At 52.5% G+C, this 18,289-nt stretch overlaps 1 protein-coding gene across 3 annotated transcripts in view; it reads left to right on the top strand.

Annotated features, from left to right (window-relative positions):
• Delta (neurogenic locus protein delta) overlaps nucleotides 1-18,289 on the top strand; it is a 76,577-nt gene extending 58,288 nt beyond the window's left edge. For all 3 annotated transcript variants that reach the window (XM_033486543.2, XM_033486544.2, XM_076518966.1), the window contains exons 5-6: nucleotides 3,871-3,931; nucleotides 11,025-18,289. In XM_033486543.2, the coding sequence (XP_033342434.2) occupies nucleotides 3,871-3,931; nucleotides 11,025-13,176 (2,213 nt within the window). In that variant the 3' untranslated portion in view covers nucleotides 13,177-18,289. The remainder of the gene's footprint in view (nucleotides 1-3,870; nucleotides 3,932-11,024) is intronic.

Raw genomic sequence — 18,289 nt, 5'->3', positions numbered from 1 at the left:
TCGTCAGGACAAAAAATACTGCCGATTCTCCGAGACGAATATACTCGTCAGGACAAGAAATATTGCTTCTTCTTCGTGACGAGTATACTCGTCAAGACACAAAATTCTGCCATTCCTCCCTGACGAGTATACTCGTCGAACACAGCTAACCGCTCAAGCCGATCACGTAACTCGCTCGATTATCCGAAACATCGAAGCCGTCGCTATCTCGGCTAACGAAAGGCGCAGCTGTACTTTGAACCGTCGAGATACCCTTGGCGTCGGCGTTCCCGCGGCATTCTAGAGCAACGAGTCGACGGCACCAGGGGTATTACCTTGCAGTCACATGATCGTTCCAAGTATAATCCCCGATCGGACGTAATCCCGCGTTTAATTCAGGAACGGAGTTCCCGCGGCGTGTTTTTAGCCGTCGGTCCAGGAATCCCTGGGATTCGAGAGAGAGAGAGAGTTCTCCCTGGCCGTGGTTGTCTCGGAGACCGCCGAATCGAGCGGAGAGGCGAATCCTCCGGATCCCTCTCCGGTTCCCCTCCGACTCTCCTCTCTCGCTCTCTCTCCGATTTTTCTCTTCTTGCTCTCTCTCCGATTATTCTTCTCTCTCTCTCTCTCTCCGATTATTCTCCTCTCGCTCTCTCTCCGATTATTCTCATCTCTCGCTCTCTCCTCGATTATTCTCCTCTCGCTCGCGCTCTCTCTCTCTCTCCGATTATTCTCGTCACTCTCTCTCTCTCCCTCCGATTATTCTCCTCTCGCTCTCTCTCCCTCAGATTATTCTCCTCTCTCTCCCTCCGATTATTCTCCTCTCGCTCTCTCGCTCTCTCCGCCGCTTCTCTCGGTCTCTCTCGCTCGCGTCTCTATAAATACCAGGCTCCTTAGCGCAGCTCGGTCCTCTCGAGCTGCATCGAGAGAGCCGACGAGAGCCGCTCCGCGGGCCGTTGCCGTTGCCGTTGCGCTCGGTGCCAAGGTCACGCCGGCCCACCAGCCCATCGGCTGTCCTCACGGTCGCCCCCACCAGCTCCTCCAGGGTTCACCTTCTAGCCGGCCGAACCACCTTCAACCCCTTCATTCAGGAAGACACGCGGTTTAGACCGCGTTCCACGGACCTTTATTCCTCGCTCGCTCCGCAGAGGCCGGTCGGTCGCGGTCTCTCTTCTTCTTCTTCTTCTTCTTCTTCTTCTCGTCGTCTCCGCCGTATCCCGCGCTCCTCTTCGTCCCTCCGTCCAACGGCGGCCCTCTTCGTTTCCCTCTTTCCCATGGACGCGCGCGCGCGCACACCACCGGCCGTTTGTATCCTTCGGAATGAATGGCCGGTTTTGTTCCTCCGGGGGCCGCGATTGTTGAGTTTCGTTCTCGCGTCGCGTTACCAAAGAATCCGCGCGATTTCCTGTCGTCCTGGATCCAAAAACGCGTCGTCGAGCGTCCGCCGGTTTCTTCTAGCGATTTTGGGGGGGATTAGGGCCCCGAAAGCTCGAGCAATTCGGGGGTGACTCGTCGAAACGCCATGCGCGGTTCCCGAAGCTTCGTGGGCCTCTTTTCCGCGCGCGATTTCCCGTCGCCGTGGATCCAAAAACGCGACGCATCGCTTCTCATCGCGCGTCCGCCGGATTCTTCTAGCAATTTCAGGGGGAGGAGGGCCCCAAAAGCTCTAGCAATTCGGGGATAACTCGTCGAAACTTCGCGCGCGGTTCCCGAAGCCTCGGGGCCTCTTTTCCACGCGCGATTTCTTGTCGCCGTGGATCCAAAAACGAGACGCGTCGCGCGTTCGCCGGTTTCTTCTAGCAATTTCCGGGAGGGGGGAGGGGCGACGCGGGCCCCGAAAGCTCGAGCGATTCGAGGGTGTATCATCGAAACGCCGCGCGCGATTCCCAAAGCCTCGTGGGCTTCTTCTCCGCGCGCAATTTCCTGTCGCCGTGGATCCAAATTCTAGCGATTTCGGGGGAGGGGGGCCCGAAAGCTCGAGCGAGTTCGGGGGAGAGGGGTCCCGAAAGCTCGAGCGATTCGGGGGGCGACTCGTCTGAAACCCGGGAACCGCGCGCGGTACTCGAAGTCTCGGGGCCTCTTTTCCGCGCGCGGGTGCCGCCGCGGTCACGCGCGCGCGGCGTGTCACGGTCGGCGGGCGACCGCGTTCATTTCCGGCCGAGCATCGTGAACGATCCTGTACAGTGGTACTGTGCAAAGACCGATGGCAGCCGGCCAAACGCGGCGTCCGCGTATTTGCGGACTGGACAAGAAGCCTCTCTCTCTCTCTTTCTCTCTTTCTCTCTCTCGCTCGCTCGACACAATTTCGCCGCGGCCACCCGCTTCTTCCATCGAGACGCCGGAGATTCGGAGTTTTCGAAAGGCTCGCGACTCCGAAGAAGAAGAAGACGAAGGAGAAGGTTGCGATGGAAGAGACGGAGGAGGAAGGAGTTTATTCGTCGCGCGCGGGGGGCAGGGGGACAGGCAATTGGCCAATTAGTAGGGCGTTAGAGGCGCGTATGGCCGCGTCGATAAGATACGGATCTTCGCACGTGACACAATTTTATCAGGCTTGCGGGACAAGCGAGCGACGTCGACGACGACGACGAAGTCGAGGACCGACCCGCCGTCGTCCCGTACCCGCTCGCCGCGGTGCGGAGCGGTACGAAGCGGCGGGTACGTGCAGCTATGCGAGGCATCGCGCGCGGGTCAGACTCCGTTCCCATCCAGGATTCCCGGAAAACGGGAACGACGCTCGTGGCCTCCGTGCGACAGCAATTTTAATCAGCCCTCGGCTCCACATCGGGAATTCGAGGTGTGAACGACGCCAGTCTCATCTTCTTCCCATGGACTCGGCAGGACCACCGACCGCCGCTCCGGTCTGCTTTGCTCTTTTTCTCCCTTCGCGATGAATTCGCACGCGACGAGCGGCGTTTTGTCTCACTGTGTCATTCGGCTGAAGACTGTGTTTCCGGTTTCATCTCGAACGATGCCCGCCGGTTCGTTTTTCCGTCGGGCACACACCTACCTGTTGCCACTGCGATTTCCCTTCTACCGCGAATCCACGTTCGGCAGATCGATGCACGATGAGAACGCGCTGTTTTAACCCTTTGCAGATCGAAGCTATTTGAACTGTAAATGTAAAATTATTTTGGCTTGAAAAATATTCGAGGGTAAAAATGAGGAAATGGACTTCGGTAAATATTACAATAAATCAAACATATAATAATATATTATTAATAATATTAATATTAATATTATATTATTATACTTATATTATAGTAAAATTAATATTAATATAATATTATAATATAATTAATATTAATATTATATTATAATATAATTAATATTAATATTATATTATAATATTATATTATAATATTTATATCATAATATAATTAATATTAATATTATATTTCTAATATTTACATAATATTTATAACAATAATAATATCTACTATAATATTTTTGACGCAACCTGATAAAAATTGGGAATCGACGAACGAGCCAATTTCACAGAATTAGAACAATTAAGTAGAACAATGAACGATCGTCCTCGATCATCCTCGATCGTCCTCGATCGTAAACTGCTCTCAAAGTCTTGAGGGGGGGGGGGATTTGACTCCGACGTAGAAAAATATCGTCTATCGAACGTACAACGACTACGACGGTCGACGACCACGCGGGTCGGCAACCGATTTTTCTCCCCGTCGAAACGACTTCGCGGCATCGATTAAACGGCGATCGTCTCTGCCCGGTGAATTATCGTAGTTCCAGTACCCGACTACTATAGTAGAGGAATGCGCATCGGGATGCATCGTATGGGTACCGGTCGCTCGTGCAGTCGTGAGGGACGCGATCGACCTCTCGCGGAGAGTTGCCTTAACCTTTTCGATTTTTTCTTGCTCGTTTCAGCCCTCTGCCTGCCCGGATGCGACGACCAGCACGGACAGTGCAAGCGACCCGACGAATGCATGTGAGTATATATATATATATATATGTATACGCATACACACACACACACACACTCACGCGTTGTTCACGTAGAGATGTGTATACGTAGAGGCATTTATATGTGCGCGCGAGCGCGCACACATACACGTATACACGCCGTACACGTTTCTACGTACAGAAGATAGACGTACGCCGAAGAAATGCACACCTACAACAACCTCTCGTTTCCCCGCTCCCCCTCCCCCTCACCTTGCTGTCTCTCTTCTCCGGCTCGCCGTGATCCTCTTCTGCCGCGCGCGATATTGCATTCCCCGCTCGCCGGGATCGTGCTCGGACCGTGCTAATAACTGGACTAAGGATGGATCTTCGTGCAAAATCGAAATTCTCCTGGTCTGTCATTTTGTATCGTTCGGATTATTGCTCTGTCTATTGCGCGCGGTTTAAATTAGTAAGAAAGTAACGGGCGAACGTAAAAATCGAGAATGAGATGAATAGGAGAAGATGTTAAACTTTTGTTTAGTCGCTTGCAATGAGCTTGCAGTTAGCTAGCAATAACCTTGGCAATAAGCTTGCAATTAGCTAGCAATAGCTTTGACAATAAGCTTACAATTAGCTAGCAATAGCCTTGACAACAAGCTTGCAATAAGCTTGCAATTAGCTAGCAATAGCCTTGACAGTAAGCTTGCAATTAGCTAGCAATAGCCTTGACAATAAGCTAGCAATAAGCTTGCAATTAGCTAGCAATTAGCCAGCAATAGCCTTGACAGTAAGCTTGCAATTAGCTAGCAATAGCCTTGACAACAAGCTTGCAATAAGCTTGCAATTAGCTAGTAATAGCCTTGACAGTAAGCTTGCAATTAGCTAGCAATAGCCTTGACAGTAAGCTTGCAATTAGCTAGCAATAGCCTTGACAATAAGCTTACAATTAGCTAGCAATAGCCTTGACAATAAGCTTACAATTAGCTAGCAATAGCCTTGACAATAAGCTTGCAATTAGCTAGCAATAGCCTTGACAATAAGCTTGCAATAAACTAGCAATAAGCTTGCAATAAGCTTGCAATTAGCTAGCAATAGCCTTGACAGTAAGCTAGCAATAAGCTTGCAATTAGCTAGCAATAACCTTGACAACAAGCTCGCAATAATCTAGCAATAAGCCAGCAACAACCTTGGCAATTCGTATTTCGCTTAAAAAATCCGCACTCCGGTGAATCGAAACGAGTCCGTCCGTAAAAAAAAACCATCAGAAGTTTCTCAATGAAGATTCTACCGCATCTTCGCGATAAAATACACGCAGAAACCACAGAGAGAACGAATCGAACCGCGTCGAGCTTTCGATCGCGAGCCCCTCGTCGATCGAAGCTTCTTCTCTCGTCGCGCGAATTCCGATTTCGCTCGGTTCTTTCTTCCATTCTCGCGAGAGCGACCGGCGCGCACACTTTTCGAGATGGTCGCGGAGCGCCGGCCGAGTCGAAGGCAGAGTCGTTGAACCCTTTCTAATTCGATTCGGGAAAGAAAGATCGCAGACGCAACGGGGCCAGAGATCGATCCGGGGAATCTCTGCGTTCGCGTGAATCCTTCTCCCCGGCCTATAAATACGCGGGCGCAAAAAGATGTTCCTGTTCTATTCGACGACGATCCTCTCTTTTTTCTCCCGCCGCCGGCGACGGGAATCGCATTCTTTTTCCTAGACGGCCGATGTCACGGATCCCATCGCGAACCGTTTCCAAAAGGGATCATTCGAAAATCGCGGACGCGTCCGAAACCGTTCGACGAACGCGTCGCGGATGCCCGTGGCCGACGTTCTGTTGTTTCTCTTTGCGCGCGATGCACGAAATAAATCGAGCGCGAAATCTATTGTAGAAACGAAAAAATGAATTATACGAATTTATTAGTTATTATTTGTTGTCGTACGATCCGTACGCGAAATACAGTAATGTGTCTCCCTTGACAATAAGCTTGCAATTAGCTAGCAATAGTCTTGACAATAAGCTTGCGATTAGCTAGCAATGAGCTTGCAATTAGCTAGCAATAAGCTTGCATTAGCTAGCAATAACCTTGACAACAAGCTTGCAATTAGCTAGCAATAACCTTGACAACAAGCTTGCAATTAGCTAGCAATAAGCTAGCAATAAGCTTGCAATTAGCTAGCAATAAGCTTGCAATTAGCTAGCAATAACCTTGACAACAAGCTTGCAATTAGCTAGCAATAGCCTTGACAATAAGCTCGCAACAACCTTGGCTCAGATTGTCCTCAGAAATGGACAATTAGAGAGACATCACTGTATCAGTGAATCGAAATTAGTCCGAATGTGTCGCTCATTTTTAGATCGCGCGAACTTTGTTCTCTTGCTCGTGGACATATTTTATTTGACCATTTATTTATTTATTTATTTATTTATTTATTTCGTGAGATTAGCGACCTATTGATAATGCAATGAGACTTGAAAAGAACTATGCGCAAATTTGTTATTGTTATTAACGTTTTAATGGCCGCGCGTCTACGCAATATTATATATAATTATATATAATATATTACTATAATTAATTATACTATATAATATATAATTATATATAATATATATAATATATAATATATAATTATATATAATATTATACATAATATATACGTAATATTCTTGAATCTGGCGTTCGATTGTTTCGTCGAGCGTTTATTTGCCGGGCCCGGCCGGTTATCCTTTGAATCCGGACGAGAGAGAAAGAGAAACGCGCTACTCGTTTCACGTCGGCATTGCGGTTGCGTACACGATAATTCCATTTCCAGCGTTAAAGATAATCGAATCGTGTGGCGTGGTCGAATTGAGTCGCCGCGTTGAGCCCCGTTAATTTCGCGTGATATATTCTCGTCTTCGCTCGAATCTCGGGGGCCCGACGTTAACCCGAGGTTTGGAGTTAACTCGATCATCTAATTACTCCACCGGCCGGGGTTAATTGTCCCGTTAGCCGGCGACGTCGGCGTCGGGGCTCGCGCACTGATCCGCTCCGAACGATTCACCGACTTTCGACCGCCGTAAACGGAACGGAATGGAACGGGGAACGGAGCGGAAGCCGCCGCCGCCGCGAAACCGCTCGGAAAATTTCGGTCCCCAAACGAACGATCGACGACGAGTTTCGACCGCCGGGAACGGAACAGACTGGAACGGAATGGAACAGGGAACGGAATGGAACGGGGAACGGAATGGAAGCTGCCGTGAAATCGCTTGGAAAATTTCGGTCCCGAAACGAACGATTCACCGACTTTGGACCGCCGTGAACGGAACGGAACGGAATGGAACGAAATGGAACAGGGAACGGAAGCCGCCGCGAAACCGCTCGGAAAATTTCGGTCCCGAAACGAACGATTCACCGACTTTGGACCGCCGTGAACGGAACGGAACGGAATGGAACGAAATGGAACAGGGAACGGAAGCCGCCGCGAAACCGCTCGGAAAATTTCGGTCCCCAAACGAACGATTCACCGACTTTGGACCGCCGTGAACGGAACGGAACGGAATGGAACGGGGAACGGAAGCCGCCGCGAAACCGTTCGGAAAATTCCTGTCCCGAAACGAACGAACGATCGACGGGTTTCGTCGGCCGTCGTCGTCGTCGTCGCGGACGGATCGCGAGTAGAGACCCGGCGTGTTCGCACGACGTTTATGGGAAGCGAGATCGAAATAGAGACCCAGATTACGGGCCCCGTTCCGTGCCGCGGCCGTGTTCGGAACGGGGAGAGAAAGCCGGGAATGATGCACGATGTGCATCATCTTCATCGGTATTCAGACGCCGCGGCGCACGACCGAACGCGGACTCCGAAATTTCAATGGGACGCCATGGGAGCCCGGCGACGATTCTTTCACGTATCACGAACGGGGCCAACATCCCATCCTAAGAGAGAAAGAGAGAGGGAGAGAGAAGGCCCCGGCGCGCGTTCTTCCAATGGAAACCGCGTTTACCGATTATATCGGCTATTTCCACGCATAGAGAGGCACGCGGCTCGAAACCCTAATCGCGCGACCGATTCATTCCGTTCTGGCATTCCGCGCGATTCTTTTTTTCTCTCTCTCTTCCCTCGAGAATCGAACCACCCGCGGCGGGGACCGGGCCCCGCGTCTCGTTACGCAATCGCCCCGGGAACGATTTTCGGATCGACTGAAAACGCGCGCCCGACCGCGTTTCCGAGGATCAACGGAACGATCTTCGATCTTCGTCGAGAGGATCTCCTTTTCTCATCCGCGCGCGCGCGACTCCGCGCTTCGCGATCTTCGATCCTCGATCGCGAAAGTTCCGTCAACGGTCCCGACGCTTCGCGCGGCTTTGCGCAATCAATTAATACGGGAGACACGCCGAGAGGTCGCCGGTTGCTGGAACCGCGTGAATAATTGACTTTCACGGCACCCCGTGCGCCGGCCGTAATCAGATCACAGTCACGAGGTAGCCGAGCACATAGCGTGTAGATACCTGTCGCGAGATGCACGCGCGCGTCCATTCTCCTACGACCCTGTTTCCCCGCGGACGCAGGGAAACGCGCGCGCGGATATTCCCGCGGAAAAACGGGCCGCTGTTAAAAGCGACTTCGTTTAAAAAACGTTCGAATTAAATCGCTGGAACTGACGCCGAAACCGTAAGAGCAGCGTAATTCACCGGAATTCCAGCTGGTCCCAGAAACGTTTATATCGCAGAGACCCGAGAGACTCACCCCCCCTTTCCCCCTCCGTCTCTAGGCCGTCCATTTTCGAAAATATGATTCCGCGTTCGCGTCGGGGCCACGGTTTTCGAGGCGCGTCGATAGCGATCGGCGTTTGTCGCGGGCCCCTCGGCTCGGCTCGGGAAGAAGAGCCGCGCGGGGCCTCTCCGGAGAACGGTTCGAGGAATCGGCCGCGGTTCTCGCGTCTCGTTGGCTAGGCGCGTATGTACAAACGACCACGAGGAGTCGACGAAGATCCGCGGCACAGTTCGGCCGGTCGTTTCGTACCGGTGGTTTTCTGTTTCTTTCCCGTCTCTCTCTCTCTCTCTCTTTGTCCGACTCGGATCCTAACTCCGGTCGCTCGGTCTCGCGCGCGCGCGCGCGAGCGAGCGAGCGATCGCCGGCGCTCACGATCTTGGTCTCTCTCGCGAGGGAAGAAGACGACGGGCTCTCTCGATTACGCTCGGGCTCTCCGCGCGAGTACACGGGATTTAATGGTATAGTCATGCGACGTCGACGGCTCTGTCGGCTCTCTCTCTCTCTCTCTCTCTCTCTCTCTCTCTCTCTCTTTCCCTCTGTCCGCCGCGATCCGCGCGCACACACACACACACACACACATACAAGGCCCGCCGCGGATACCCACCGTGAGGAGCACACGTACTCGCGGGAGCGCGCGCGCGCGCTCGCGCCACGTAGGAAAGGAAGGTGGCTCGCGAAGAAGGTGCCGGCGTGTGTTGGTGGGCAGAGCAAGGCGCGCGCGCACACACAGAGAGCAGCGTAACCTTTCCTTGACCCGCATACTGAACGGCTGTGCCGAGGCTCGAACCGTGGGAACACTACTCGACGACTCGTCTCCCCACTCTCCCTCGAATTCTATCTCCTCTCCTGTCTCTCTCTCTCGAGCGGCGAGCGCTCAGGCTCTTCCTCCCTCCTCGTTCCTCCGCGGTCCTCTCCCTTCGCACACAACACCCCGCCGCACCCCTCTCTGCGCCGGCTATCCCGATCTCTCTCTCCCTCTCTCTCTTTTTCTCTCGATCTCTTTCTCTCGATGTCGATCTCTCTCTCTCTCTCTCTCCTTTTTTCTCTCGCTCCCGCTCCGTCTCTCCGGTCTATTCCTACCTGTCTTTCTTCTTTCTCCGAGCGCGCACACACGCGCGAGCGCGCGCGCGCTCGAGCGCCCATGCCACGCATACGGGGCCGAACACACAGGCTCGCGACCCCGTAATACGCGCGTACGTACACGCGCACACCTTCCCGCCCGGCCGCCTTCTCCCTCCGCGCCTCTTTGTCCTTCCTGCGCCAGCGTAACCCCCTTGCACGTAATGGCCGACCACCATATCCTCCCCGCCCTCTCTCTCTTTCTCTCTGATTTCGTCTCTTCTTCTCTCTTTCTCTCTGATTTCGTCTCTTCTTCTCTCTTTCTCTCTGATTTCGCCTCTTCCTCCCTCTCTCCCTCTCTGATTTCGTCTCTTCCTCTCTCTCTCTCTCTCTCTCTCTCTCTCTCTTTCTCTGATTTCGTCTCTGTCTCTCTTTTCCTTTCAATCCTTTCTATCTTCGACTTCGTCTTCTTCTTCTTCGTCTTCTTCGTCTTCTTCGTCTTCTTCTTCTTCATCTCGTCCGAGCTCTCTCCGGCTTTGCCGTGGCCACCTTTGCGTATCCTCTGTCGCGGGCAAAGACTCTCTTTTTTCGTCCCCCTCCCGCGCGGCCCGGACCGGAACCCTCTTTCCTCTTTGGAACATTCTTTCGAGAGACCCGGGATTTTCGGCGATCCTTGATTCTCTTCGCGATTAGACCCCCTCTCAATTTCGCTGTCTCTCTCTCTCTGTCTCTGTGTGTGATGACCGGCTACAGTAATGTCTCCCTAAGTGACGCTCAGATAGTGCAGAAAGATGGACAATTCGAGAAGAGGAGATACGGTTATTCGGACCTTGACATAGCTTCAGCATAACCTTGACAATTTGTAACTATAAAAGCCACCCGCAAAGGCTCGAATAGTCGTATCTCCCCTTCCATAATTGTTCATTTTTGTGGACAGGACAGAATTAGGGAGACATTAGTGTATACCGAATACAGTAATGTCTCCCTTACTGAAGCCCAGATTGACCACAAAAATGAACAATTTGGGAAGAGGAGATAACGATTATTCGAGCCTTGCAGCTCGTTTTTATATTTCTTGACAATTCGTAACTACGAAAACGAACCGCAAACCTCGATTAATCGTATCTCCTCTTCCCAAATTGTCCACTTTTCTGCACAATCCGAGCGTCAATTAGAGAGACATACTACTGTATTTCGAAGAGGCAGCCGCTGAGAGACGCCTATCGAAATAAACGATAAATTCAGAGCCTCGCGACAAGAATTAAGAATAAGAAGAACAGGATGGAAGAAGGCTGTGGCTAACGGATCGGCTCTGTTTTCTTGTTGTTCCCAGATGCAGCCAGGGCTGGGAGGGCACCTATTGCGACGAGTGCATGAGATACCCGGGCTGCCTTCACGGTAGCTGCCAAAAGCCCTGGGAGTGCCTGTGCGACGAGGGCTGGGGCGGTCTGTTCTGCAACCAGGACCTGAACTACTGCACGAATCACAAGCCCTGCATGAACGGCGGCACCTGCTTCAACACCGGCCTGGGTTTGTACACCTGCTCGTGCGCGCCGGGCTTCACCGGCACCGACTGCGAGAAACCGCTTTTGGACTGTCACTCGAAGCCCTGCCTGAACGGCGGCTCCTGCAGCATGGACTCGTCGTACAGCAACGCGAGCCTGTCGTCGGCCGGTCTGTCGAAGTCGACGAACCAGCAGCAACAGCAACAGCAGCAGCAGCAGCAGGACCAATCTTCCTCGTCCTCGAAGCAGCAGAATCAGCAACAGCAACAGCATCGCACCGCGTACAAGTGCACCTGTCCGCCCGGCTGGCGCGGTCGTCACTGCGAGATTAGCACGAGATCCTGTCGCGATTCGCCATGCCATCACGGAGCCACCTGCGAGGACGACTCTCTGCGCGGCTACGTCTGCCGGTGTCCTCCCGGCTACACCGGCAACGACTGCGAGTCCCAGCTGAACGAGTGCTCGCCGAATCCGTGCGAGAACGGCGGCAGCTGCACCGACATCGTGAACGGTTTCAGGTGTGCCTGCCCGGCCGGTTACACCGGCGAACGGTGCGAGACCAACATCGACGACTGCCAGGGCGACCCTTGCCTGAACGGCGCGACCTGCGTCGATCTTGTGAACCAGTTCCGGTGCCAGTGCGTGCCGGGATACGTCGGCCGGATCTGTCAGGACAAGGTCGACTACTGTCTGGCGAAACCGTGCGCGAACGGCGGCCGTTGCATCTCCGGGACGAACGATTACCGGTGCGACTGCAAGCCCGGCTTCACCGGCAAGGACTGCAGCGTGGACGTGGACGAGTGCCGCAGCGCGCCCTGCAAGAACGCCGGCACATGCCGCAACCGGGTGAACGGGTTCATCTGCGAGTGCCCGAACGGCTGGCACGGCGACACCTGCGCCGAGGAGGTAGGCAGCGTAGGGACCTCCTCCGTGTTGCCGGCGGCCGCGGCAGCGGCGGCGGCGGCAGCCGCTGCGTCGGCCGCGGCGGCGGCTTCGGCGGCGGCGGCGGCGGGGGCCTCGCCGTCGTCGAACACGGCGGTGCCGGCGGTGCCGCCGTCGGGGGCCAGCTACTGGTCCGGGAATCTCTCGAGGCACGTGGCGTCCGCCGAGCCGAGGGACGCCGGGCTGACCACCGAGCACGTGGTCGTGATAGCGACCCTGTCGACCGCGGTGCCGGCGTTCATCCTCGTGGCTGCGGTCGCGGTGATGTGCATGAAGAGGCGGCAGAAGCGCGAGCAGGCCAAGGCCGACGAGGAGGCCAGGCTGCAGAACGAGAGGAACGCGGTGCACAGCAGCATGAGCAAGAGGAGCGGCGGCGTGATGGGCGGCGTCGGCGGCACCGTCGGTTCCACCGGGAGCACCGTCGGCATAGGGAACGTAGGGCTGTTGGGTGGCGCAGGCAGCGGCATGATCTCCGGCGGCGTCGGCGGCGGCAGCGTCTGCACCCTGGGCACAGGGGACGCGCACATGATCAAGAACACATGGACGGCGAACAAGAGCGTGAACAACGCCGCGTCCGCCAGACAGGACGACCTCGACTCGTCGTTTCAAACGGACGTCACGCTGGACAGCTCGTGCTCGGGTTACAAGCCGGAACCGGTGCTGCAGGACGGCCGAACGCGGACGACCAAGCAGCTGAACACCGAGGCCGCGGCGCACAGGGCGTCCCATCTATTCCAGAAGGAGAAGGACTGCCTGGGACTGGGTCTCGGGATCGGCGTCGGCGTCGGCGTCGGTGTGATAGAGTCCGCGAAGAGGTCGTCGGTGTTCGTCGGGAACGGAGCCACGGACAGCTGTTGCGCGGCGGAGGCGGCGTTGCTCAAGAGGCCGCCGCAGTCCATCACCGAAGGGGGCACCGGACCGCCCGGCGGCGGCGGGGGTGGCGGCGGTCCAGCGGACTCCGGCTGCGGGGTGTACGTGATAGACGATCATTACAGGCACGACTCGTCGCTGGCGGCGACGCTCGCGACGGAAGTGTAGTTCCACCGGTGCCCCAGGCCACCGACCGCAACGCGCCCTCTTTGTTGGAGCCAACGTTCATGAACTCGTCTACTACTTGTTGTGTGTCGTCGGTTCCTTGCCGCTCGCGCGGTGCGAGGCCCGCGAATCGTGACAAAGCTGCTGTCAGTGTGAGCGAACTCCTTGAAATTCTGTTTCGTTTGTTCGTTTATCGGGTCGCCATTCTCGAGTGTCGAGTATACACACACACACACACACGGGGAAACGACGTCTGGTGGTGTGCGGTTCTCCCGACGCGCGGTTTTTTACTTACTACCCTTGTGAACGCGTGAGCGCGATCATCGCACGCGGCTTGTTGCAGAGTTTAATCAAAGACCGCCCGCCCACCCCGGGAGGACCACAGGACACGGAAGAAGAGAGACCCGGGCGACGATCCTCGCGGACGAGGGAGCATTCTTTTTGTCCCGATGGAAAAGACAATTGTATCATTTTTTTCTATACCCCCCAACACTTTCCGCCCCCGCCCCTGAAACCCGCGCTCTTTTCGTTTCTCTTTTCTATAACTTTGTCCTGTCGCTATTTTGTTTTTTTTTTTAAGTGAGGAGCTCGACGGACCGAGCACGAAGAAAGAGTATATATTGTGTATGTATACGCGCTATACATAAACGAGATGCTGTGGGGGCGGACGACGTCGCGGATAAACCGTCGTTCGGCCCGTTCTTTAGGTGTTAATATTCTATCATGCTCGAATTGCGAAACTTTGTACAGAACTAATTTATTATTATTGTTATTTACTATTATTTACTATTTCGCTATTATTATTATTATTATTATTAATATTATTATTATATTATTATTATTATATTATTATTATTCTAATTATTATTAATATTATTCTATCGTATCCGAACGCCCCCGCGCGCGCCCCGACCCACGACGCCCCCCAAAAAACACGCCAACACCCGCCCGATCACCCGAGTATATCATTGTTCCGATAGTTCTCGAGATTCTCTCTCGCTTCTCTCGTCTTTCTTGCTTCGCTATTTTCCTTTCGAATCGCGTGACCGATTCCTTTTTCTCCCTCTTTCGCTGCGATCCGCGTTCGAGGATTACTCTAGAGAGAGAGAGAGAGAGAGAGAGAGAGAGAGAGAGAACGAGACACGGAAAGAGAAAGAGAGCGAGAGAGAGAAAGAGAGAGGGAGCGTGTGTTGTTCGCGAGCGATAGGACGTGTAGCGTGCATGCAACGAGAGTGCTTGGTAGAAACTCCACCCGCCCCAACCAACCCCCCACCCCAAAAACGTTTTGTATATATTCTATGTACATGTATTCGTATCCGCGTCCGTGTATGTTCCGCGCGCGCGCGTCAGAGAGAATGGGACAGAGAGATCGTGAGAGAGAGAGAGAGAGAGAGAGAGAGAGAGAGAGAGAGAGAGAGACAGGTAGAGAGTAATAGAGTAACGAGCCGGAGGAGAAGCGTTTGTATGTACCGTGCGTATATAGTTACGAGCGAGAAAGTTTACGACGAATTAGGATTCAAACGATGTCGTCCCTTCGTGAGATTTTTTATCACCGCCGCCCCCTCCCCCTTTCGCCGTTCGGATTACGCAGTTTTCTTTTCGTACCGTGAGATATCGGTCTTCCTAGAGTCACTCGGGACCGGTCGTCGCCTCATGGATCCACGGGGAGATCCTCTTCTTCTTCCTCTTCTTCTTCCGCTCGGCCAAGTTCGGCCGCCATTACAGTTTCACCGGGTCTTCCCGTCCCTAGCAATCCCCGAGACGTCATCGGGAACTGCTAGGGACTTTCGACGCGCGCCGGGTAGACTCCTCGATTCGTCGAACGCGAATTTTACCGGACCACGGGCGTGTCACGATTTTCTCACAATTTATTAACCTCGTTTCCCATACTTTTGTTTGCAACAGTTCGACCAATCCACGGTGCAGAGACCGCAGTTCACGCGTCCGACCTCTCGTTCAGCTTCCAAACTTCCGTGGTCCGCTAGCAGAAACGCACGGTCGAAGAGTCTACGCCGCGGGTAGATCGTTTCCAAACACATATTCCTCGTTCGGCAAACTGCGGTTCCCCAGGCGGGCAACCCTAGTTTGCCGATCGGCCGGCAGACGTCGCTTCCTTCGCTCCGTTTTCGATCGGTCTGCTTCCGAGTTTCCCCCACCACGCCCCGTGGACATCGGTCGTGCGCGATCGGCGACGCAGACGGCGACATCGCGCTCTTCTCCCAGAATCGGAACTCTCGTGTGATTCCCGCAAACCCATCATCCGCCATAGGACCGTCTTAATCCCGTTGATTCTCTTTTCCCTCTGGAACCGCGAAAGGTGTTCGGAACGGGGAAAAGAAAAGCCGAGGGATCCTCGCGTGACTCTCGTTTCCCCGAGACTCGTTCTGGCTGCTGCCGCGCGTGTAATCGTTGAACCGGGCATTAGCGGACGGACCGCCGCGGCGAGTCCTGGTTACTTTCTAGGGGGAAACGAAGAAAAAACGAACGAAACGCGGATCCCACCTCCGCGGCTTTTCTTTTCTTCCCGCGACTGGGCACGCCTACGACGATACGCGGCACCCATCTCATTCTCTGAATACCATTACTCGGCGATATGTATAAACAGATAAACGAATAAATAAATGAATAAATAAATAAATAAATGAATATATAAATATATAGATAAAACAAAGTATAAATAAATAAATGAATAAATAAATAAATATATATATATAAATATATATATGTAAATGAGAAGAAAACCGGCGTCGTCAGCAAAGTTCCGACGACGGGACGGGTTATTCCAAGTTTTCGACGTCGAAGTCTGCGAGAAACGCGAAGTACGCTCGTTTTTTGTCGTAAATCGTTTCTAACTTATTTATATCAATTTCATTTTCTTTTTCTTCTCCCCCCTCCCCCAACTGCTGCGTCGTCTCGTTCGAATTGCCCCGTTCTCGTTTCTTTGTTGACGTGTGTAAATTATTTGTGTTTCAAAGAGAGAAAGAGAGAGAGAGAGAGAGAGAAACCGTTCTCGCCCGCTTCGACCTTGGAAACGTCGAACAAATGACAATTACGCGTTGTTATCGCACGGTTGATGATAATTATTTATTTATACATGGATGATGCGGCTGAACAAAACGTGTAGTCGACGAACGATGCCGCGCTGATTGATGACAACGATCGATTGACACCGGTATACATAATTTGTGCGCGCGTGCGAGTGTGTGTATGTATGCGTGTGTGCGATGGCTGCGTGCTCTGCGTGCGTGTTTGTTTGTTTCTCTGCGCGTGTACATGTATATTCCAACGGGACACGCGTCCCCGTGACTCTGTGTGTGCGTTGCGTGCGTGCATGCGTGCGTGCGTGCGTGTCTGTCTCTCTGCGTGCGCGCGCGCGTGCGTGCGTGCGTCTCTCTGTGTGTGTATATATATATATCTCGTTATTGTATATACATATGCACGCAAAGTATACACTACCACGCTACTTGGCCGATGATCAATTAACGCCGGTGGTGATAAATATACTGAATTATAGTGATCGATCACACACGAATTGTAATTGTAGCGAAAACGTACGACGATGACGATGTAACGAACAAAGATTCGATGATGTTCCTGTTAATAAATAATAATGATTACTAAATAAACGAAACACGACTACCAACAACAATACAACAACTGAGTCAGGTCGCAACTTATTCTTTTGTTTCTCGTCTCGCTCTTTCTCTCTCCTCTCTCTCGCTCTCTCTTCGTCTCTCTCTCTCTCTCTCTCTCTCTCTCTCTCTCTCTCTCTCTCTCTCTCTCTCTCTCTCTCTCTCTCTCTATACATATATATATTTCTCTCTTTCCGGGGACAAATTTCAAAGCATAAAAAAATCTTCCCGAGAGTGGGACGAAAATCGAAAACAAATTGGGAGGAGTGGGGGGAGGATTAAGGGAGGGGGAGAGCGTTGATCGAAATCGCGCGTCGAGAAACAGCGTTTCGGCGCGCAGCGTCGACGTGTGGATCGCTCGCAGGATCTGTTTAGCCGTATCGATCGACCGTTCGTTCAGTCGTTCGTCGATTCGTTCGTTCGTTCGTTCGTTCATCGGTCGCGCGACGACGACGCTGATGCCAGCTCTCTTCCGTCGAGCCGTAATTAACGCGAGGCACGTACGTATAAACGATTATAATTACATATGATGGAATACAATGCGTAATAAAAGCTGTTGTCATGTTTTGTACTTACACGATCTTGATCGTCGAGGCCGCGATCGCGGGACACTCCCCCACGATCACCCCCCCCCCCCCCCGCGCGAGCCCGCGGATCTCCCGTCCGGGGAAACGGACGATCGTACGATCGATTCGATCGCCGATCGGACTCCGGCTCTTGCACTTACATTCGCACGCTCGAGAACGTTTCGATCTCGAGCTTTCCGCGCGCGCATTTCCGCAAAAAAGCACCGAGTTTTCCGCGCGGCGATTTCCGGGCCGCGTTCGAAGATCCGGCGGCCGTTCGAAAGCCGTCGTCGAGAGAGAGTTTTTAGAGCCGAATAATAAAACCGAAATAAAATCGAAATAAAATTTGAAATAAAATCGAACGTGATCGCCGCCGGACGGGCGCGGTTTGCGAGCGTTCGCCTCCTGTTTTCGTCGCTTTTTTTATCTTTTGGTCGTTCGGTGTCATGAAACGGTTCGGTTCCTTATCCCGGGGGAGCATGTTTTATTATTGTATATACTCAGTGTAAAGATTCCTAACGTATTCCGATGTTGTAAAAAGTGCGCGAACCGACGTAACGTTATTATACATATAATATATACGAAGACACACGAATATACATATATATATATAAATATAAATATAAATATAAATACAAATATAAATATATAAATATAAATATATAAATACGAGCGTACACAATTATTATAGACGCGGTACGCGTGCGCGCCGTTGCGGATTCTGTATATTTGTAGTGATGTACAATGATTACGGTTTACGAACTTGCGATTATTATTACTATTTTTTATTATTATTGTCGCCGATCGTGTATATAGGAATGAATTTTGTCGATACGATGATAATGATGATGATGATAATGATGATAATGTCACGCGAGAACGACAGTGGACGATTAATAATGGTACAATTAAAAAGAA

Source organism: Megalopta genalis, chromosome 2, assembly GCF_051020955.1.
Source record: "Megalopta genalis isolate 19385.01 chromosome 2, iyMegGena1_principal, whole genome shotgun sequence".
Taxonomy (NCBI): domain Eukaryota; kingdom Metazoa; phylum Arthropoda; class Insecta; order Hymenoptera; family Halictidae; genus Megalopta; species Megalopta genalis.
Note: the sequence above shows the minus strand (reverse complement) of the source record. Positions and strands in the feature narration are given on the sequence as shown.